We start from the raw sequence: 22730 nt of genomic DNA, 5'->3' as shown, positions 1-22730 counted from the left end.
ATTCCCCATTTAGTCCACAGTCTATATATAGTCCAGTCTTCCTCTTTCTCCTTGTCTTTCTTTAATTGTCCTTCCTGTGCTGTGTCAGGGTAATCTTTTTTTTTTTAGCTTTCTTTTATTCCTTTTTTAGTCAATACCCAGTTTCTCTTTATGTACTACATTTGTGTCCTCTCTCCATTAGCACATGACAGCATGTCTTAAGAAGGCGAGTGAGAAATGTGCTAAAAACAGAAACGGTGAAAGACAACACTACTGCTGGTTGTGGTTTAGTGGGGAATTTTTAACTTCACATGGTTTCATTTATGCTTTTGTCTTAAGAGTAAAGTGTCAGTTATGCTTATACAGCTATAGGGCACACGTTGGCCTTCAAAAAAAATCCCCCGTGAGAAACAATCCCAGTGACTCAGAAACTCAGTAGGCCGATGGAAATTACTGCTCGTGTACATGCAGCCTATGCACCGAATGATCTATCCAGCTTGAGTTTCTTTTTCTGGCTGCATGACTGAAAATCACTTGATGGTTGGTGGCTTCACACTTAGATTGTGTTTCATGAAACAGGAAAGGATGTAGAAGTATTAACTGAAGAAAGCAGTGTTTCTTGTCTTCTTCTTTTTCTTTTTCTTTTTTTTTTAGACTTGAGTTTTTATCATATAAGAACATTTTGGTCCCACCCCTCTGGAAGATAAGCTATCTCAAATACTTCCTCTTTATTTTTTTTAACATGTTGTGTGTCCAAAGTCAGTGACCTCTATCCCTGATGTTATCTTATATGTGCTTTGTCAAGGCCTCAGCACAGCCATTTACCCCCTTCATTGCCATTTCTGTTGATAGAAAACAACACCCGAGAACGCTATTTTTTTTTTAAAAAAGCAGTGCGGTAAAGGTAATGATAATAGAGGTGAAATGTAAGCACGAGTGTTTCATCTTTATGTTAAATCGTTAACAAGCATGACTTTGTCCTACTGTACGTCACCTCACGTCTCCACGTGACACGAGAGGAATGCAGAAAGTTTTGTTTTTAAAAACCTTTCCTCATAAGCAGGTCTATCAGAGATGATGTTTAACAGTTTTAACAGCCGTCACTCTACTAACTGGACTGAACTCCCATTTTCATGATCACCTTTAACTACAGAGGACAAGGAAGTATCTGAAACTCATCTACGGCTAACTAAGAACAATACAAGTAAGATATAATAATTCTATAATCATAGCTTCATAGGTTTTATATTCTTTAGGTTTGTTCAGGGGGCCTTTTTAGTGCAAATGTTGTCAGCACAGCATCATGCTACAAGACATTAAACTGTTAGTGAGTTTATACTGCATCTGATAGAAAGGGAGAATTTGTCTTGATGAATCATATGATGTGTGATTTACTACTGATTTAAAGAAAAGGGCCAGTACTGGCAAAATCATACACCTATGTCCATGTACTTTACACTGTTAATGTTTACAGAAAGTATTTACATCCCAATAAGGCTTTTTCAGTGCTCAGAATAATAGATTATGTGTTTCAATAATGTAAAATTTGTATTATCTATTGTAAAAATCATTTAAATCCAACCAGACTTCCTTGTGACTGAGTTCATGTCTGCTTTGTATGACGGTGATCAGTAACATGATTTGCTTGTCTTCTGTTGTTTTTGTTGAGTTAAGCTTAAAATAATTTTTAATATTATTATTTTTGTTTTTGGGGGGTGGGGCTTTTCAGGAAAGTAGGAAATGAGAGTGTTAAAGTTCCTCAAGTCCAAATCAAACCTCATGTTTACCTGATCTGCTTGGGAGCTAAACCGTCACCAAAGCTTAAAACACTTTAATTCAAAGTTTTACAACAAAGAAAAAATCCAACAGCTTCTCTGTTTGAGAACTTGTTTGGCAAGTCTTTGACAGACTACACGTCCTAGTGGATCAGGAGAATTCATCTAAGATTACTCGATACTGGAGATGTAGAAAATGTGCCACGGTGCTATGCACTGATTACAAAACCTTTGTGTTTTATTTTGTAAGATGAGCTTAACACAATAAAAGCTTTACAGTCATTAGCTGGGAAACAGCTTTCTCTTGGTGTTTTTCTGTGTTTTTAATTGCATTTTTCTTCTTAGCTTGTAAAACAGGAAGCATTTATGTCTTCAGCAGGGATGTTACAGTCAATTTGGGGTAAAAAGGTCAGGCGGTGGCAGTCGGTTCAGCAGTAAGATGTTTAGTTGTGATCAATTAAACCAAGTTTGAGGAGTAAATATTTCCTTTAATTTCAATTTGAAATGTTTTTATTCATTCACTTTGGAAAAATAAAAATAAAAACTAAAAGCAGCTGCAAAGCTTACTGTTTATTTATTTTAATTTACACAACGCACTGCACGTACTCACAAACCCACAGATGATAATAATCTCCTCAGCTTCATAACGCTGAGGTTTTTTTTTTTCACTTTAAGACACTCACTTCTCCCATCGTCATCATTTTGAACTGCTGCAGGCTGCTTTTTTCTGAAAAAGCAATCTGCTCACACACACAGACACACACCTAGCTGTTCAACATAGTTTAATTTCAACTTTAGCAGCCAAAGAGCCAAATACCTCCCTTAGAAGCTGAAGACTGGCCTCAAACATGACTACAAATGAAGAATAAGGTTGCTCATTGCCTCTAAAAGTTGCTAAACACTAAATATATTGTGTGTGATCCTTTTTTTTCAAGTCACAGATAAACCTTTTCTCCCAGATGAATAAATCTACCTTTTTTCTGTTTCCTTCCAGCCATGAGAGACAGACTGGGACACCTGCATCAGGTACAGACTGACACTGAGGGTTTCAGTACAGTGCAGCTAGATAACCAATCAGATCATGAAGCAACAGCTGGAGATAATGAGCTGGATGATGTCCTGAAGGAGGCCCAGCTGATACGTCTGGAAATCCAGCAGATCCAAAATGACATCAGAGATCTGAAGGACGTGAACTATCAGGCTTTGAATAAGACTTCAGACTCCATTGTGATAAAACGGGACTCCAACGCAATCGGGGCAGATATTAAACGCAGAGGCGAAGCTGTGTTGCAGAGGCTGCATATGCTAAATAACCTCAGAGGTGAACTGGAGGTCCAGCGCAGCAGTTTGGACCCCACAGTGCGCATTGCTCGAACACAGTACCACTGCCTGAGCAACGCTCTGCGGGAGGTGATGTTCAGCTACAATGACACAGAAATGAACCACAGGGAAGCCTGTAAAAAGCAGATCCAGAGACAGATGGAGATAGTGGGTAAGGAGGTTAGCATGGAGGAGCTGGAGGAGATGATGGAGGGTGAAGAATTGACTGTGTTCAGCACCCAGATACAAGGGAAATCTACCCGGTCTGCCCTAATGCAGATAGAGAGCCGGCACCATGAGCTGCAGGAGCTGGAGAAGAGAATCGCGGGGATCCAGGAACTGTTCCTAGATGTGGCTGTCCTCATGGAGGAGCAGGGCACAGGAGTGGAAAACATCCAGAAAAATGTTCAAAATGTTGGTGTGATCATTCTGGAAAGCAGGGTCTATTTGGATAATGCCATTAAATCTGATAAAAACAACCCCTTCAAGAAGCTGTTTTGCGCCTGCTTCCCATGTTATCACAATTAGGTCTTATGAAGCTTTTATTGATTTTAAAATATGGTGAAACTTTTAATGAATCGCACTGGCTTCCAGGATACACCCACAGATGGGAGCACAGTAGATGGCGCCACTAATAGAAAGGTTTGAACACTGATGGTGATGAAGCCAAGTTGCGCTGGTCATCATAAAACAAGACCCACCAATTGGCTGACTCTCCCTTTCTCTGGGAAGAGCCCCACTTCCTGCAAGCCTGAATTGTATAGGTGCTTAAAAATAGATCTATAGTAAAATATTTATTTAAGGCATTTATCTGTAAACGCAAAGTGCAATTGCTAATGTAAAGACTCATAGAACTGTTAATATTTAACCTTAAATACTTAAGTTAGGTGATTTTAGATTGTTATTTTGGGTATATTTAGACTTTATGTGATTTTATGTGAAGTTGTAATGCGGCCTTTATTGATGGAAGTATAAAAGTTTAGCCATTAACAGGCTGGTATGACTGTAACCATTAATGATTTCTGTTCAAATGTTGATAAAGCCTTTGCTCCTGTAACTGTATGATACCAGCCAAAGGACAGTGTCAGCAGTCTGGATATCAGCCTATACTAAGTCTGTGTGACTTGTCCTCCTTAAGTAAAATAATAATTTAAAAAAAAAAAAACCCTTGTGTAACTATCGCTTCTTCATTTCAGCTTGATCTTTATCATCTGTAATTTTACATTGCGAGAACTTCAGCTTTTTAAATACTCTGATACATTTTCACTTTTTCAACACAGGACTGTTGCAGCTGACTAAATGGAGCAAATGGCCATAGCACTTTTTCTGTTCCTACATATAAGGCAATTATGAAGGCTTTTCCTTGCCCAACTACCAAAGAAAATTGCTTATTACAGGTTACAAGACTCCCAGTGTTGTAACGCCCCCCTCCCCCCTTCCCCTTTCTCTCAGAAATGTAAATTTTAATACTCGTTGTATATTTTTAGCATTGTATTTTTAGACCTGATCATTAAAACCCCATGTAAAAATATTGGGGTTGCACTTTCCACTTATGTCAAACACTTGTTCCTGAGCACTAAATGTGTTTTATGTCGAGGCTTTCCCCCCGTTTTCAAGGTTAATGTTGAACTTCTATTCACATTTTTATGTTAGTATAATAAGATGAATTTCTTTTTTCGTGCTTCTTGTATTCTTTTCTATCTTCACAGCGAAGAATTTAAACTAAAATGAAAATGACTGAGATTCGTGGTCGACTCGTGAATAAAGGTTTTGTGTTTTTACAACACAAAACCTTTATTGCGCAACTTCCAAATGCGCACGATTTGACATAAAAACCACCATATATAATGACTGTGACTGACCTACACCTCCTTCCTGGAATCAAACCCGAGAAGCAGTGAAATGTGTAAAGGGGAAAAGGCGTTATCTTCCGCATTAATACCCGCTGCAGGGTATATGGGCAGTGTAATGTCAGCGTGTCACTTGTAATGTATAGGACGTGATGCAAGACCTCCTTCAAAAATACCAAGTTGACTCTGGTACATGTTGAAATTTGCATTTATAACCGAGACAAAAAAAGGAAATGAGTCTTTCCGTACTCGCCCCTTCTGCTTTTGGGACTTTGATTCTCTAGTATCGGTGGAGGACACAAAAAGGTAGGCTGTGTGCACCTTCTGTTGTACTCTCTATATAGATATAGGCTCAGTAATCGATACATTGGTGTATTGTATCATACAGGTCGATTTCTGTATCAAAAGATTGCTTTCGAGCTATTCTGTTTCCTCCCGATCTAACCTTATCACGGGAGAGGATGCTTTGCGCTTCTCTGATGTGGTTTTTTCACTTTAGTGAGGATTTTTAACATTATCTACATCACAGTACACCTCAGGAATGGATTCGTTTAGCAGGAAATAACCGCTTCCTGAAGGACAGGAACTTTTAAAATAACTTCTATCTCATGATGATGAGAGTGATACAGCTGAGGAAGTAACTCACCAGTTTTGAGGACTTTTCACTGACCAACAGCCACCTTGGATAGTACATCAAAAGCTGTTATCGTTATCTAAAAGTGAGACTTAACATTTGTGCCTTAATGTTAATAATAACATATCAAAATAAGAATTCAGTGTCATACCAGCCCCTCCTTCTCTCTGTTAACAGGAGGTTTCAGTGCAATATTGAAAGGAAATGACCAAAGAACAGTAAGTTATTATTACTCATGCTGGTCACATTTATGTGACCCATCTTATTTGCTATCTAATATCCAGTTTCATTCTGTAAGGGACCGGAGGTTTTCCACACATTAAAAAAAACCCTGTAACTTAACTTGTGTAGCTTTGCGTGATTCACATTTCAGAATAATCTCAAACATTTAAGTTAACGTGTCAAATAAGTCATTTTAAGTCCTCTCTCTTTATGGCCACCGACTTTTACTCCAATTTTCTTCTGATTAGCTGAAAACAGAGGGCTTGAATACAGATGGGTGGGGCTTCTGTGCTCAAGGTCAGAGAGCTGTGTGCCTGAGATGACCATGTTAAGGATATATGTAAAAAGTGACATCATATAGAGCTGAAAGTAGAAACAACAGTCCAAAGCCTGGTTGTTTTCTTGCATGTGCTGACCTCACTATTTGAAACTTCTGCTATGTTTAATATGAACAGTATACATGTGACAGGAAATAAGATGAAGAGGAGCAAAGCCAGCAAAATAAAATTGTGCCCTTAGAATTTTTGATATTAGTTTTTTTTATCTAGTTCTTCACCACAGAGTAAAGAGTGCGTTTCCCACAATTCCATTAGCGAGGTGAATAAATGTCTGTGACTCTTGCAGGTAAGATGAAGGACCGACTGACTGAGCTGCAGGCCTTCACGCCTGCAGAGCAGGAGTACAAGCCCACGGAGAACGAGAGACTCGCCGTCGAGGATGAGGAGCCTCTGGAGCAACACGCCATTGTGTTTGAGGGTGAGGACATGATGGATGGCATCTACAAGGATGCCCAAGCGATGAGGAAGGAGATCCAGTTGCTCAGAATGGATGTGAAACGTCTGGGGAAGCAGAACACCAGGTTCCTCACATCAGTCAGGAGGATCAGCAGCATCAAGCGGGACTCCAACGCACTGGGACGAGACATCAAGGCCAGAGGGGAGTCCATTTATAAAAAGCTGGAAAAAATGGGGAAGCTGAGCAAGGAGCTGGAGGAAGACCACGGGGTTACATCAGCTTTGGCTCGCATGGTGCGCTCGCAGTATGTGTCTTTGACCAGCGCCTTCCACAGTGCCATGTCTGAATACAATGAGGCTGAAATGGCGCAAAGGGAGAATTGCAAAACCCGCATCCAGAGGCAAGCAGAGATCATGGGCAAGGAGGTAACCAGGGAGCAGATAGACGAGATGACTGAGACGGGCAAGTGGAACGTCTTCTCGGATAATCTCCTGCTGGAAGGGAGGACTGCCAGATCTGCTCTCAACGAGATTGAGAACAGGCACAAGGAGCTGCTGGAGCTGGAGGGCCGCATTAGGGACATTCATGACCTTTTTTTCCAGATGGCGATGCTGGTGGAGCAGCAGGGCTGCATGCTGGACAACATAGAAGCAAATGTAGGGGCAACAGAGGACTATGTAGCCAAAGCTTCAGCGCAGATCAAGCAGGCTGTGAAATACAAGAAAAGCAATCCATGCAAGAAGCTGTTTTGTTGTTGTTTCCCGTGCTGTAAATGAGGCGCCACCAGTTCCCGCCCCCTATCAGAACATTTGATTCAAATCCGCTTTCTCTGCAAATGTTTCTAAATGCTCACATGAAAGCTTTTTGCTGCTCTAGATGTGTCCAGATATCACATTCTGGTATCATTTTCTTTATTGAGTTGATACCAACTAGTCAGAGTGATTCAAACCACATGCACATATGCAAATATATACAGTGCGATGATGGTAGTTACATTTCCTGATTGCTACTGAGAACAGCTTACGCATACATGACTGCTGTAAAAACATCGAAATTATTATTTCATGTGACTTGCAGCTTTGTTTAGCTTTTAGCTTTGTACAGTCTGCAATATTTAAGCCCATAAAGTATGATTTTATTTATAAATAAATGCCTTGGAGTGGCTATATTTGGACAACTTGAATGTACATCTACAGCTAAGCTTGGAACCGGTACTTGCTATAGACGTGTTTCTTATTGCAACCATTGCTTCACAAGTGTGTAGAAACACTGATCACAGCTCAACCAGCAATTGTGGTTAGCTGGGGAGGCAAGTTAGATTTGTGAGGATTGTGCAACTATATGTTAGCCACCCCCATGTATATCATCACCAGCTACAAGCCAAGGCTATGCTTTTCCTCCACGTGTTGCTTCACATAAAAAAACACAAACACACAAATATCTGTGTGTCAGCTCCACTTTAGAAAGTCAATGATTTTGTTTATCACTGCCAGACAACCAACGTCACCAAAGCCAGTGAAATCTCTTTAACAGGGCAGTTTGCCTGACTTAATGCGGTGTTTGCACAGGTAATGTTACAGGGGAAAGAGAACAGAATGGCAAACTAAACAGGTCAGAGGACTTTCTGTTTGCACAGGAGGCCTATCTCACTGCCCTTTGTGATGGTAGTAAAATTTAAAAACCCTTATTTCCCTGTGCCTCTGGGCCAGCCCATCCCTCACTGGGGGAATCCCAGTCATCAGCTGGTAAACTGAGGGTGTTGTGACTCAGACTGCTGTGTAGCTGTGGGAGTTTTCAGACTTAACTGCCTCTGCTCTGTGTTGAAATGAGTTTCAGGGCTGCAATGATTATACTTCCTCAGCAGTGCTGTGCGGTTTCTACTGGGGGCATTTACCGACAAGAGCGCGTTTATTTGAACTGTGGCGTCACGCCTCTGGTAGCTGTGCGTGCTGGAGTCACACGGCTTTATCTGATGTGTGCCATGCGCTGATTGTGCACGTGCACTTACCAGGATGGCCGAGTGGTTAAGGCGTTGGACTTAAGATCCAATGGACAATAGTCCTCGTGGGTTCGAACCCCACTCCTGGTAAAAACGGAAGCTTTAACCGATGTTTGGAGGAAATGTGTGCAGTCTTATGCACTTCAGGACGACTTTACACTTCATGGTCAGCCTTTCTGCACTTAAGCTCCCACAGTAATAATTGTCACCTTCCTTTGAGATTCCTGTTGCGAAGCCATTGCTTTGTCTGTTTTTTTTCTTACCACGCATGCACTCTGGTTCAGCTAAGAAACTAAGAGAGATTTTGGATAATTACAAGGGGCACGCCTCACTGCCTCACTATAGATTTGAGACTTAACAGGTATTTGATTACACAGTGTGGTCCAAATGCAAACAAAACGGCAGTACAGTAGCAAATATTAATATTTAAATATTCAAAAGCTCCTAAAAAAGCAGCAGTTGATGTTTTCTAACAGATTTACAAATGCTGTAACAAAAGGAGACGTAATTGCAAAGTAACATGCACGAGGAGAAGCTTTCATCATTGCCATTCTTCAGTGACGCTTTTATTCAAATATTTGAAACGAAGTCACTGATGAGGACTTTTATACTTTATTTTCTCTTCATTCTTATCTTGAATCAAAACCCACCAACCGGGGACCAACAGCTAAATCAGATCCTGGCTCATCATCGCAGTGGAAGATGTTATGTACCAAGAGGCCTATTTATATTTCCTGTGTGGACGGTTTCGCACCCCTGACGGTGAAGGTCTGTTTATGTGGTGCCATCTAGCGGTGAGAGAAATATTATTTCACAAATGCTGTATTATTGTTTTCCCAGTTTCACAGACACTGTATTAAATCTCTCAAGACTTTGCTGGCACTAAAAGAAGACCACGTGTCCTATTTATATTCTTCTGCCTTTGCAATGGATCAAAACGGAGGAATAAAACACAAAGATATTAGAGTACAGTTTGAAATGGCTTTTGAACCAATCATATGTAGACTAAGTGGGTCTGAAGAGTTTTTATGGAGAACAATATCTGTTAGTGTACACCTGATCTAAATATACAGACATACCTCTGATAGATATTGAAAAAGATTAAAAGTCGAAACATTTAAGAACTCAAGAGTCTCTTTATTAAAATGGACCAAAAGTCAAACAAATGAAGTTGGCATACTGTGGTGAAAAAACAAAACAAAACAAAACAAAACAAAAAAGAAAAAAAAACCCAAAACATCAGCAGTGATAATTTAACCCAAAATACTGATCAAAATGCTGATACACTCCAGGTGCAAAGACTGCAAAACAAAAAAGTGATCTGGAGACCTCTTACATGCATGAACATCCACAGAATAAAAGCCTGATTTGCATGCTCAGTTCCTCATTCAACTCACTCGGACAACTTGAATGCCAAAGAGTTAGTGCATCTCATCAGGTTTTGCTGATTTCATTCTTTCTGTCTCTCTTTCTATAATATAAGAAAGGACATAAAATGTACTAATATTAATGCGTGGTGCCTGAGAAACAAACTGTATAAATTAGCCTGTAACTGATTACATGCAGAACAGGAAGGAGTAGCATTCTTGCTGCTTCAACAAAGACAACCTGTCAGATTTAGGATTTAAATTTTACAGTACATGCAGTCATGTGCAAATCAGTAATTCAAATCCAGACCTAACAGAGGCAGACTTGCATTTCTTAAAAAAAACAAACAAACAAAAAAAAAAAACTAATAATAAATGTACCAGTACAAAAAACGAAGAAAAAAGAAATCACACAAACTGAAAAGACAGTTTAGTTTTGACACAGCTTGGGCTTTCCTACATCCAAAAGAAAAAGAAACACACACCATAACCATATTTCATCACTAACTAATGACATGTCTGTCATTTTAAACCAGTTTCAAAAAGTTTTTGAAGATTTCTTTCTATATATGGGAACTACAAGTTTTGTTACATCAAATTTCTTAATTCAGACTAAAAAAAAAAAAAAAATATGTTCAACAAGCCCAATCACAAAAATTTATACGTTTAAAAAAACCAAACAAAACCTTACTGATAAACATGAAAACCATGTTATTTCAGCACTGCAACTCACACCACTATAATACTGAAACAGTTCCCCACGGATCCTGTAATAACAAAGCAGCTGACCAGCTGTCGTGGCATTTTCAGCAATTTTCTCGAATACACTACGGTGAGACGAAGCTTCATGATACGACCCTGAGACACCAACAATGTGTGAAAATAGCGGACATGTAGTGCCAAAAAGAAAAAACAACAACTTGAAAACCATGATAAATAGTGAATATGAACATAGTTAATGGTGTTTATTAAAGGAGGGAAGTGTGTGCCCGTTATTTTTCCTAGAACCTGGCCTGCAGGATTTGTTGAGGTCTGACACTGAGGGGAAGGAAACCACGCTTCCTGCTAACCAGTCACTGATGATTCACCAGGTACATTCATTATTTGACTTCGCTACATTTAGATTTTTGAAGAAAAGAAACGAAATAATTGCTGGTTACTTTACTAAAAAAACCTCACAAGCCAACCGTGGCTTAAAAAACAAACAGAAAAAAAAATAGTACTGACACTCAACTGGTAAATAGTGTTGCTTCATGTGTCTGTACCCTGACTAACAAAGCCGCCTCTTAGTCAGAAGTGTGAAAAAAAGTTGAGGGTGGACCACTGTTGTGACTGCTAAAACATGCCAAAAAAAATTAAATAAATAAAAAAAAAAAAAAGTGTGAGCATGCTCATGCTGGTGCAGTTCAATCATCCTGTAAAGTGGAGCACAGAAGTTTGGTCAATGTGAAAATGTAGAATTAACGCGGTGAAATCTGAGTCAAAGCGTTCTAGGTAGCAGTAACTGTTCTAGCGTGAAGCAGTGGAGAAATCTCACTGAGATGTTCTGAACAACCTCATGGCGAGAAAAATCAAGTGTATCTCAAGTTAAGGCTCTACTCTTACCAATGAAGCACGGTACTGACTTTTTGATATAAAAATTGTTTAAAAATTCTACACCAAAAACATTCGATATTTACACAGTGTCAGAGTAGGTAAAGATACAACTTCAGTACACCAGGATTAATATCAGAGAGGAAGATACAACGCTAGAACTTCAATTTGCTTTTTTATAGTCCTGATGTGTGACTGCAGCAGGTCAGCCTCAGCTGAAGTATATGTCAGCTCACTACTGGCTTTGTCTTATTTGAGGGATTGAAGACTGTTTCCACTGTGTAGCAGAGAACCACAGGTAAAGTTCAACCAGGAGTTGTCTTTCTGAGGCCGGAAGAGTCGTAATGTCTGTAAACACTGGAGGAAAAATGTGCATTTGAGTTCTGTAGGACCCAGAGGAGTCTGAAGGATGACCTCACTGTTTATGCTACTGGTTTGAGAACTGAACGTAAACACCTCCCTTCCTTTGTGAGCTCTCTGGTGAAACACATGCATGGCAGAGGGATCGCCTCCTCCCGACGAGAAATTGTGTTGAATTTGCATTTCTTGAGGTGATCAGCCATGCTGGCGATGTTTGCAAATTTCCACTCGTTCACTGTACCAAAGGCTGTGCTGAATCGCCACACCTGAACAGAAATAGGAAAATTTGTTTATTTTCATGTGCTGAGCACAAGACAGACAAGTGAAATTTGCTCTCAGCTGTCTTTAAAGAGTGTGCAAGTGGACAAACCTTGTTTGTGATCTGCCATGAGGGAGACCCATCAGCACGCCGTTTCTTCTCCCACAGCAGAACAACCATGCCACGCATCTGCAGCAGGCTGGCACACACATCTCTCATGATGCAGGACACTCTGGAGAGCTGGCACAAGCTAAAGCTGTCCAGAAAACTTGCTATGTGCTGCAAAACTTCAAATGGAAGACTGCTGAACTGGTCACACTGAGAGCTAAACTGGCAGTTCTTTCTTAGGCGCGTGTCCCCAGTTTTCAACGGCAAACCAGGCTGCACCCCGAAAGAGCCCAGGTGCCTGTCGTGGATGATCCGGAAGCCCTGAACAGATGGACAAAATCGTCTTTGGGAGTAGGTGCAGCCGTAGTAGGCCAAGGGGCAGCGCTGTTCCATCCAGCCATTGAGTCCAGCATGAATATCTCCATGAACATTTTTGAAATGAGATGAGAATTCATCTCGTCGGAACAGCTGCCCACACACAAACGTGAACATGGAACGCTGTTTGGTTTGGTATCGGGCCACACATTCAAGCACTAGGTCCAGTCTGAGAGTGTGGAAGGGGCTGGGGTTGGAAAGCTGTGGACTGGCGTGATCGCAGGCTGAAGCTGAAGCAATATCCCCCACCATGGTGTTGGTTGCAAGAATTGCAGAAGGGAAGGAGAATGTTTGCGTACCAAAATCAATGTGGTAGCCATCAACAAACCTGCTGTCTGAGATTCCTCTGCCTCCTGGAGAATCGCCAAGGCAAAAAAGCAAAGCTGCAGTGATAAGGTCAATGCCATGGAGGCCCATGGGGTCATCTGCTACCTCCAGGTCAGATGTGTCAACTGCCTTGTCCTCCATCTTCGCTCGAAACAAATAAGGATCTGACAGCAGGGCCCGACGTCCATTAAATGTAAACATATTTATTCCTCTAAGCACTTCTACATTCTGTAGCTTACGCTCCAGGCACCTATACCTGAGTTCAGTGGGTAAGTGTTGCAAGAAGTTATTTCTCACATGATCGGACAGTAGGAATGGCATTGGAGGTGCAAGTGGTTCTTGTTGAGGCACAGGAGGTTCCAGTGCTACAACAGGCATGTAATTCTGAGGCATCTCTGGCCAGACAAGGTTGGAATCATTTATCGGTTCATCAATGTCGTCTTCCTTCTCATCAAAAAGCAACTCAACAAAATCATTTTCTTCAACCCAGTTGATACCATCTTCTTCTCCATCGTCTATAGGAGCGCTCTCCACTCCGCCCACCGCTCCCAGCTCGCACTCTGAATCAGAGTCACTTTCTTGCATATCTACATTCTTCCCGCCATCAGCAACATAAATATCATGGCTATCACCATTTTCTCCATTATGGAGTGCTCCATTCTTATCAGTCTTTTCGCCATTTAAGTTTCCAACAATTACATTAATGTCCTTGGAATTAGTGAGGATGTCCAAGGCAGCAGCTAAATTTCTCCTCGTCTCCACTGAAGCCCTGTACAGCTCATTAAAGGGCTCTTCCTCCATTTCCACTGTTGCATTACCTAACACTGTCTCTGGTAAACTTGATGCTGTGGCCATTTTATCGCTTTCATCTAATTCTTTATCTCCATTCTTCGACACAGTGGTCGTGACCTTAAGGGACTCTAACAGCATCCTTTGATCCTGCAGAGCCAAAGCCATGTCTAACTGCTCCACCTCATCGAAGTCTTTGCTCAAGTTTTCATAGGACTTGCGATCAGCATAGCTGACGGGCCAGCGGTTCCACTCCATAGTACAACATACTATACTTGCAGGACATGTCTCAAGGTGTTGTGCCATCCTGACCCTTGCAATAGTGAAAGGGCAGCCAAACCCACTGTTGAGGCAAGGGAGGCGTTCATAGGGACACAGCAGACGATGTTCCTCTAGTTTGCACGAGTGAAAAACTGCCCCACAGACAAGAGGACAGCCAATGAGGTCACAGGAAACACCTGTCTCTGGTCTCACCATGCATCTTCTATTGATGCATTTAAGGCAGTGGGGGTGTAGAGTCTCCATTTTCTTTCCCCTAATGATAGCTGGAGAAGGTGTCCAACCCTGAAACAAAATGATAAACAGATTTGTTTTGTTGAGAAATCTCACACGTCATAGTTACACCTGTTTTTAGGTTTAGCTGGAACAAAACATGTTTAGGGTTACATTATACCATCTATGCAACCATTTAATAGCACACATGTGCCTTCAAAAAGCCCTGTCACCGATTCCCTCCACATGCACTGTAAACCTTTACGCTATTCAGTAACATTTCACAACACCCATCTTAGGTTTCATGGTCACACCAGTTTTTCCAGGACTTTCAAGGCAAACCTGAACCCTGACCTTTAGGCCCTGTAACTTTCCCTTAGTTTTTCAAGGAATTCTGGTAACAATTAAAACAAGAACAGCGAACAATTCAACCTGCCAACCGGGTGCAACACAGCCACCAAAATACTTCTGAATTATAACGCCGGGCTTATTTGGTCATGCTACTTGTGTAGGGGATTTGTGGGATAATGAACACAAGCTAAGAGGACAACAATCATATTAAAGACCCACAACAATGCTGCAAGCCCTAACAATGCAGTGCAACAAAGAAGAGCTATTATTCAAGTCTTTAATGCCTTGGCCGGCGACCGCTGTCTAAATTACGCAAGCACAACTGGCTAAAAACACAAACAAAAACACAGCAACAACTCCTAACACATCAATCCATCAACAGATTACATGTTAACAACATCCAATAGCAGCTTGGCAAGTATGCATTTACGTGTCAAGGTATAAAGTTAAAGAATGACAAGCTAAGTCACAAAACTTTAAAAATTTTAATAAGTAAACAAAAGAACATCATCAACAACATGACTAGCCGGTTAGCATTAGCGGCTACACTTTGTTAGCCTAATTAGTTAGCTAGCTCACAGCTTCTACAAACAACTTACCCGAGTCGCTGGGCTCTCCGAGTGTGCTTTATTTATATTGTCTAACTTTTAACAGCTCCGTCGATGCCTGCAGTACGGAAACTGTGACTACACAAACACCCCGCGGTATTAAATGTGTTTAAATCTTCTTATGAATTGAACAGGCTGCAGCTGCTTCCTCGCTGCTCGGGGTCAGTCGGAGTTATGTTGATCCTGATACTGCGGCGCAATACTACGTCATCACGTAAACCGGCCGGTGTCCCGGTCATATTTAGGTTTATGGAGGCAGACCGGAGAGCACTGAAATAAACGGAGTGGGAAAACCCCCGAGGGCAGTTTTACATCTATAATCACTATTAGGGTGCCTATGATGCAGTCTGGGAAATTTAATGGGAATAGACTCCTGATATAATATTAATTAGCTACCCTTAATTAATATTTTCCTTCCAAGGAGACAGTTTCCTGTAATTTTTTAAGTGGTCTCCAGCAATAGTTCTTCTGGCTTTCTAAAGGTCTTTCAAAGTATTTCTTTGGACATTTGTTGCCCTTTCACTAATTTTCAGAGGAATGTTTTTATTTTTGTTAAGCTACTTAACACTGACCTATGAATCATACCAGCATGACAAGGCACTTAACTCAAGGAGTGAACCATTGTTCTGACACACTTCATTACTAGAAGCCTGTGGCAAAAACACATAATTTGTTCCAATTTCTTTTTTGAATCTACAGAAATTCAAAGACAACATGATATAATGGGCATAAAATACTACTGTTGAACCAACAAGGTGATTCCCAAAGAGCCATTAACTGAAAACGTAGCTCATATCATAGCTCATATCTATCTAGACAGCATGGTGTGTGGTGTGTCCTTAAAAAAACTTAAGGAAACTGGACAAATGGTGTCAGGTATAAAATCTGTCTGCAGCTGGCACAGAATTGGCACAGAATCGGAAAGTTATGGCTTTAAGAAAGAGGAAAACGCTTATTAAAGACCTGACACAGGACCTGAGAGATGCATCTAACTCTACTATTCACCAAAGCATCATTAGACATGGTCCTAGTGGAAGGGTGGCTGTGAAGAAACCATTCTTATGGAGGTAAACTGGAATAAAAGGCTGAGGTATGCAAACTTTCACAACAACTGGACTGAAAATCAGTGGCAACAAGTCTGATAGTGTGGTGAATCAAAATCAGTATGTGTGGGAGGAGGGCAGGAGTGGTAAACTGCATACAGAATACTTATATGCTGCATTTCTATGTATGTTTGTGCATGATTCATAATTAGTTTAATCTATTTCCCATTTTCACAGCAAAAACATAAAGAAATGAGTGGCGGCTCTAGACTTTTGCATGGTACTGTATGTAGGCATACAAGTAAAAATCAGAGGATGCTTAAAAAACTCAGAAAGACTGATTGCATTTTTATACATAAAGATAAAAAGACTGGGGTAAAATTATAACTTATCCTATCATAAATAAGTTAGATTACTGTTCCTGTCATATCCAGGAAGCATTAACAGCAAATTCACATCCATTTTCATTAAACATGAAACATGATTAAACATGATTAATTTAAGAACATTGTTTTATTTACATCTGCTATTTGGGTCACGTGTTAAAACTAAAACCATGTGACCCAAAACTGAGTAGCATATTTGTGTGTCATATAACATTAAAAAGTAAAACATTAAACGTTCGGGCATGTTTTTTGTTTTGTTGCTCTGGATCATATTCAATTGAAAAGGCACTATAGTTTCTTTTTGAGTAAAAGCCACACATGCAAGAAAAAATTAACTTCAGTGAAAATACAAATGGTATACAGTAGTTGAATTAAGTAGCACAAAATAAAAATAATGACATAAAGCACAAGTATCTCAATATCAGGAATGTGTTTAAGAGAAATGTTTATTACCCACAGCTTTTTACAAATCAAACAAATTTTTTTTCTAACGAGCATAATACACAAAACGTATAACATTATTATAAAAACACGTGTATGTATGTTTTCCTGTGTCCATTTACTAATTCTATAAAGTCCATACAATTCATGAGGCCACTTCTGAGATGTGATGAATGTTGGACAGGGTAAGCTGTGCTTCCCGTGCTGGGTAGAAATGTCTGGAGCGAAGCCACAACCTCCCAAAGACTCCTGTTACCAGCAGCAAGACAAGCAGCAGTCCTCCGAGGACAAAGGTCTCCACAGCTGGGACTCCTCCTGCATCTACACACAGGTGGGTCTGCATGCTTATGAACTGCTTACAGTGTCTGGAATCTTTAAACTATGAAGTTAAACTATATTAACTGCAAAGACTGAATTAAAAAACATACCTAGACTGGGATTTTCACTGTGGTTTAATAGTCGTCTTATGGGTCCGTAAGACACTGTATGGGACAGTGGTATTTCTCTCCGTGTTCTCAGTAATCCATCTTCACCGGAACAGTTCTGTTTGGCAAATACACGAGTGAAATGTGAAATTTAAAAACCAACATTGCTATAACCCTCAGTCATAAGCACTGTATATTTAAAATGATGGCAGCTCATATGGCTGAAAACCACTCCTAGGCTGATGGGTCTATATTGGTGACATATAGCAGGCTACTTGTCTGAACTGGCTTCTGACTATCAGTTTGAGGAATGGGTGCAGCATGAGGTCACTCACAGGCTGACACAGACTGGGACCACTGTGGCAGATCTGGACGTTGCAGTGAAGGAAGACGTTGGTGTAAGAGCTGCCGACAAACTTAAACATTTGTATCCTGAACGTGGCCTCTGGGCCCTGACCGTTCTTCAGCACGCTCAGAGTCTGGTCGTTGGTCAACACTGGGCAGCTAGAGGGAAGGAGACAAGTCTAAGAGGCCTGCTGATAGCAATGAAACACGATGCTGTACTTTAAATATAACAAAAGGAGAAACAGCTAATAAAAAATGCAAACATAACTTGAGGTGATACAACACAGAAGTGTTTGAGTGCTTTCATCTCTTTAGCTCTGAGAAATCTTTGTGCATTTCATAACTCTGCTGTTGCCAACAGTACCAAATACTGCCTGGTTGTCAAGGGCATGCACAGCTGTTGAAGTGAAATGCATGTGGCCTCTCAGCCAGGAGTCACATGACCAGCCTGTGAGATTTGTTGTCTGGACAGCTCTCTATGCAACAAACTCTCTTATTTCAGATTTCAACAGTGCACCCGTAGGAGGAGGTGGAACTGTTTGCTAATGTGGTGAAACAACACAGCCACGGAGAACGCCATAAACAAGCTTCCACACCTTCAAAGTATGTGGTGTAAACATGGCAATCATGCATTTTCATCTGCATTCAGTTTAAACAGTCCAGAGGCAGACCTGTCTGCGATGAAGGTGTACTGAATATTGCTGTATGGATCACTGGTCGGCGTAGCCCAACATCTCTCCATACGCAGCTGCAGATGAGAAGGTATCTGTGACACAGACAGAGTTCGGCAACGGTCAATTAATTCCTTAAACAGGACAAACAGTTTTCCATAACGCACAACAAAATGATGACTCATAGTAAGTAAACAACAGGTGTACCAAGAGATTATAACAGCACGAAAGAGGACTCAAATGACTGTCTAGTCATGGGTGGAGTGTTAGATTTCCAGCACTGGTTGGAAAACTACCCACAAAACATATTGCTTAACCTTGTGTAAGAGCACACCCAAACTAACTCAAAAATAGCTGTGAATATTAACAGCACTTTGAATGCTTAACAGTCAGAGCCAAGTATATATAATTCCTGTTAGATATTAACAGATATACTTATCCTGCCAATCAAATGCAAATATAACATATTGCTTTTGTGCATCGTTCCAATTTGCAAATATATGATACAGCTTGTTAAGGTGAGAACTACATCTTTACTATTTGGAGGTGAAAAATATAATAAACTGACATTTCACTGCGATTTACCATGAAAACTTTTACAAAGATGTTGTCCTCCAGAGTCAGCGATGGCACAGTGGTCCACCTGTCCTCAAAGGCTTCGTCTTTGTACAGCAGCATTGACACTGAGAAATTCCCATCCTCGGTGTTCAGAGTGATAGGTCTACAGAGGCAATGGGTTTATTAAAATAGGCCAAACGTTGAGAACAAATCATTCTCCAGTTGGAGAAAAGTCAGAAAAGAAGAAAACATTTACCTGATGTCCACTCTGATCATGTTTTCTCCATTGGGCTGTTGGGCCATGTAGTTGATGGGGTAGCGGCACGCAAATGTTATGTTGATGTAGTTTCTTGTGATAATATCCGAGTAGTTGTTGTGTATGGTGTTTATGAACACGATGTGTGTGTCATCTGAGGCCTATGGAGAGAACATAGCATGTGTGATGGTCAGTGAGGGGAAATGTAGTTTGTTTACTTTACCGTTACTTTTTAGATTTTTATAGAAATAGAAATCAATAATGCTGTTTTAGGTAAGAACAACTGCAGAAACCTGGAATAGAAATTAAGTGATGGGCTGATTAAATAGTGGAGATCTTAAGAGGATGTCTTTTATGAAAGTTTAGAAGTTTAGTTAAGTTTGATGCCTTTGTCTAACTAATGTCTGGATCGCGACATCATAAAACACATATACACACACACACGAGTCTAACATAATGCAGGTTGGGCGGCCTTTAGTCTGCATGTTAAAGTATCCTTGGGAAAGATACTGAAACCTGAGTTGCCACCATGCCACCATATTCATCAGGGTGCAAGTGTGTGTGAATGTTAGAAAGCACTTAGGCATAGATAAAAACACTGTGTGGATGTTTGTGTAATTGAGTGAAAGAGACTTGTATTAGAAAGTGCTTTAAGTGTTCAACTGAGTAGAAAGGTGCTATATAAGTACCAGTCCAACTTAACATTTAACAATACATAAACGCTACTGTGGTACATATGAATACTGGCAAAGTGGATTTGCTAGCATCACCACATTAATTTTTTAATTTAATTCAGTTTCATTCATATGGTGCCAAATCACATAACAGTTAGATCAAGGTGCTTTATACTGTAATGTAAACAACCTATAATAATACAGAGATTAAGTTAAAGTTAGGTTGAGTAGTCACTGGGATTAAATACTCTTATTCAGCTGTCACCATCCTTTTAAAATAAACCATAAAATGGGAACAGGTGAAAAGCTGGTGTGTGAAGTTTCTGCAGGTCCCTGTTGAGATGCAGGGTGGTGACCATGGTTACAAAGCAGGACAAACTGTCTTTACCTCTAACAGTTGAACATTTTTTACTACTTCTTGGTAAACACTCAATCGCTCCCCCGGGGCAGCCTCAATGAGAGGACCACTGACAGATGTCGCAGCAAACTACATAACCCCCCACTGCTACGTGCACTTATCACGAAGGCTCTGAGTCTTATACATCCAGAACCATCACTGAAATGTCAGCGAGGAAACTGTAAACGTGGCGTCTCTGACGGCAGGGTGTAAAAAGTGCTACGGTCAAGGTGAAAGCATGATTGACAGCTGTGACATTCTTCTCCTTTAGCAACAGCCCTTTTTCCTTCAGAGCATACATACTTTCCTCAGCTTCTGTGCAAAAACCTTGTAAATCGCAGAAATTGAGTACTGAGAGAACTGCTGAAAGCCGTGTTAACCTTTTAGGTGGTTTACAAGAAAACTTTTAAAGCATTCCAAGGATTTAAAGGACACTTATGTGTTAAGCAGTGGCTGACTTTCAGTGTAGAGCAGCTAGATTAAAATAACCGTGAGCCTCATTGCCCACGTGAATGCTGATAAATAAGAAATACAAGGCCATTCAGAGTCCCATTGATGCTTTAAATGAGGCCCTGTCCTGTTATAGGCAAAAAGAACAGCTCTGTCCCTCTTTCTTGAATAAATGCCACTCCTCCCCTTCTTTTCTCTTCTTTCTCGTCTCTCTGGGTTCAGAGTGTGTGCCTTTCTCTGTCCATCTATTATACTTGCTATGAGCTAATTTCCATACAAAATCTGAACACAGAGCCTCATAGTCCACATTCACATCACAGTAGAAAGAAGCTGCATGGATCATGGATCTGAAGATATTCCTGCAGCACCTGTAGACACTTTAATTCATTATGAAGAGGAATCTCTTAACATTAATGGAGGTAATAAAGAGTAGCTTGTCTTCTTATCAGATTTACCTGAATTTAATATCTGAGTTCACTCTTAAAAGATCACCTGAAGGAGCAATCTCCTCTTTTTTTAAGGCAAACCAAAGATGGATCATACCATTATAGTGCCGCAATCTGACAGATTTGTCTTAATGCTGAAAACATAGTCCTCTCCGACTACATCACCACGACACTCCGGATCATTTAAATGCAAATCCCAAGCCTTAAAAGAGAAGACACAAAGCAAATAGAGACAAATATGTAATAATTACTCAAAATGACACGGTGCTTTTGGCATTATTAATGACTGGCCAGTGATGACTTACGTAAACAGGAGGAACTTTGTTGAGGAAAAAAGCGCTTGGAATAACAAGCTCCATATGGTCGTTGGTGCAAATGACAGTTTCATTAAGTTCTAACAGTAAAAAAAACAAACAGTTATTTTATCAGTCACATTTTACACTCAGCACCTCTAAACAGGTATATTACTATTTAACCAGTCAGCACATGTAGTGGACCAACAGTCTAGCCACCAATACGTAAATCAACCAAACCAACAATATCCAAAATATTAGCTTTAGAATGATTATTTTCCTCTTTTGTTGAAAGTTATACTATGACTCAGTACTTTTGAGCATTATGTATGTATATACAGGTCATTTTCTATATATTTTTCTTAAAAATTAGCCTCAATCATTTTCAGAGTGTCAAGACCTGAATGTGGTTGAAACCCGTCACTGCATTTAACGTCAAGGCATACAGCTTTTGCCAAGGGAGGCACCAGTTATACTCCAGCTTTCACTGGACTTGGACTAAATCCTCCTCTCTTGTGTTAGAACCTTTTTACAATTATTGCAGCCAGTAAAACAAAACAAAACATGCCAATCAATAATCAGTTTGTTTTTTGTTCATCCCCAGATTTGTGAGCTGTGAAACGTGTGCTCACCCTCCTCCTCAGGCTCCAGATAGACTGCCGAGGTGACCATCCTCATGGTGAGCAGTAGCCAGACAAAAACCAAACTGGCAGATGCCATCTTCCCTCTGCTTTCTGGTAGCTCAGCCACTCCACTACCTTTTGCCTCCTTCTCTGACACTCTGTGAATCTTCTGGGAGCTATTCACCACAGTCTGACACCAGAAAATGTAGTACCCCTCTGTACCCCTCTTGAAAACTAATGAACTGTGGCCCTCCCTCAAGCCCTAAAAACACCAGCTTGAATGATGCCCCCAACAACAATGAGATTCCACGCATGAATAGGGGGAACCGGGGGAGTCCAAGGTAACACGCATGTCACCGCCTACTGTGGCGACGTTCTCTTAGTAAACATCTTATGACTGTTTCTTACTACACAGACTAACAAGAAGTCTGGTAACCATGTAAAAAGGAACACCAGCACGAGGCTGTCCCTCTTTGTTGTCTGGACATTTTAAAATCTTTACAAGTACGGGAATCGCAGTCAGTCAGGTGAAAAGAAACGCATTACAAGTCAAGGGCAATTCGCAAACAATGCCAAGTA

The 22730-nt window shown here is 40.6% G+C and overlaps 4 protein-coding genes and 1 non-coding gene across 5 annotated transcripts; 3 read left to right on the top strand and 2 right to left on the bottom strand.

Annotated features, from left to right (window-relative positions):
- The first annotated feature begins 973 nt into the window (after positions 1–973).
- On the top strand, positions 974–4228 carry LOC146365768 (syntaxin-11-like). The gene is made up of 2 exons (XM_084913884.1): positions 974–1183; positions 2749–4228. The coding sequence occupies exon 2, from the start codon at positions 2751–2753 to the stop codon at positions 3600–3602; it is 852 nt and encodes a 283-aa protein (XP_084770010.1). The 5' UTR covers positions 974–1183; positions 2749–2750; the 3' UTR covers positions 3603–4228.
- Positions 4229–4998: 770 nt separating this feature from the next.
- stx11a (syntaxin 11a) lies at positions 4999–9637 on the top strand. The gene is made up of 2 exons (XM_084915215.1): positions 4999–5230; positions 6405–9637. Exon 2 carries the CDS (start codon positions 6410–6412, stop codon positions 7289–7291), a length of 882 nt encoding a protein of 293 aa, XP_084771341.1. The 5' UTR covers positions 4999–5230; positions 6405–6409; the 3' UTR covers positions 7292–9637.
- trnal-uaa (transfer RNA leucine (anticodon UAA)) lies at positions 8522–8604 on the top strand. Its single transcript has one exon. It is a non-coding gene; the product is annotated as a tRNA-Leu (tRNA).
- On the bottom strand, positions 9631–15309 carry fbxo30a (F-box protein 30a). Its single transcript, XM_084915214.1, has 3 exons — positions 15135–15309; positions 12205–14256; positions 9631–12100 (listed from the first exon to the last, which is right to left on the bottom strand). The coding sequence occupies exons 2-3, from the start codon at positions 14215–14217 to the stop codon at positions 11897–11899; spliced, it is 2217 nt and encodes a 738-aa protein (XP_084771340.1). The 5' UTR covers positions 14218–14256; positions 15135–15309; the 3' UTR covers positions 9631–11896.
- A 1371-nt stretch (positions 15310–16680) lies between these two features.
- LOC146365764 (pancreatic secretory granule membrane major glycoprotein GP2) lies at positions 16681–22666 on the bottom strand. The gene is made up of 9 exons (XM_084914048.1): positions 22161–22666; positions 21541–21629; positions 21333–21437; positions 19269–19429; positions 19040–19175; positions 18455–18549; positions 17774–17942; positions 17442–17556; positions 16681–17334 (listed from the first exon to the last, which is right to left on the bottom strand). The coding sequence occupies exons 1-9, from the start codon at positions 22246–22248 to the stop codon at positions 17159–17161; spliced, it is 1134 nt and encodes a 377-aa protein (XP_084770174.1). The 5' UTR covers positions 22249–22666; the 3' UTR covers positions 16681–17158.
- Positions 22667–22730: the final 64 nt, after the last annotated feature.

This window comes from Perissodus microlepis, chromosome 19, assembly GCF_051167445.1.
Source record: "Perissodus microlepis isolate ML-2025 ecotype Zambia chromosome 19, ASM5116744v1, whole genome shotgun sequence".
In the NCBI taxonomy this organism is placed as follows: domain Eukaryota; kingdom Metazoa; phylum Chordata; class Actinopteri; order Cichliformes; family Cichlidae; genus Perissodus; species Perissodus microlepis.
Note: the sequence above shows the minus strand (reverse complement) of the source record. Positions and strands in the feature narration are given on the sequence as shown.

What these genes read in the sequence shown, in the direction of transcription:
- LOC146365768 (XM_084913884.1), top strand. Translation starts at nt 2,751, where the DNA reads ATGAGAGACAGACTGGGACACCTGCATCAGGTACAGACTGACACTGAG.
- stx11a (XM_084915215.1), top strand. Translation starts at nt 6,410, where the DNA reads ATGAAGGACCGACTGACTGAGCTGCAGGCCTTCACGCCTGCAGAGCAG.
- fbxo30a (XM_084915214.1), bottom strand. Translation starts at nt 14,217, where the DNA reads ATGGAGACTCTACACCCCCACTGCCTTAAATGCATCAATAGAAGATGC. An exon ending in CATGGCAGATCACAAACAAG is followed by an intron (nt 12,101 to 12,204) that starts GTTTGTCCACTT and finishes ATTTCTGTTCAG; the next exon opens with GTGTGGCGATTCAGCACAGC.
- LOC146365764 (XM_084914048.1), bottom strand. Translation starts at nt 22,248, where the DNA reads ATGGCATCTGCCAGTTTGGTTTTTGTCTGGCTACTGCTCACCATGAGG. An exon ending in CAGATTGCGGCACTATAATG is followed by an intron (nt 19,430 to 21,332) that starts GTATGATCCATC and finishes TTCTCTCCATAG; the next exon opens with GCCTCAGATGACACACACAT. An exon ending in TACACCTTCATCGCAGACAG is followed by an intron (nt 17,943 to 18,454) that starts GTCTGCCTCTGG and finishes CCTTCCCTCTAG; the next exon opens with CTGCCCAGTGTTGACCAACG.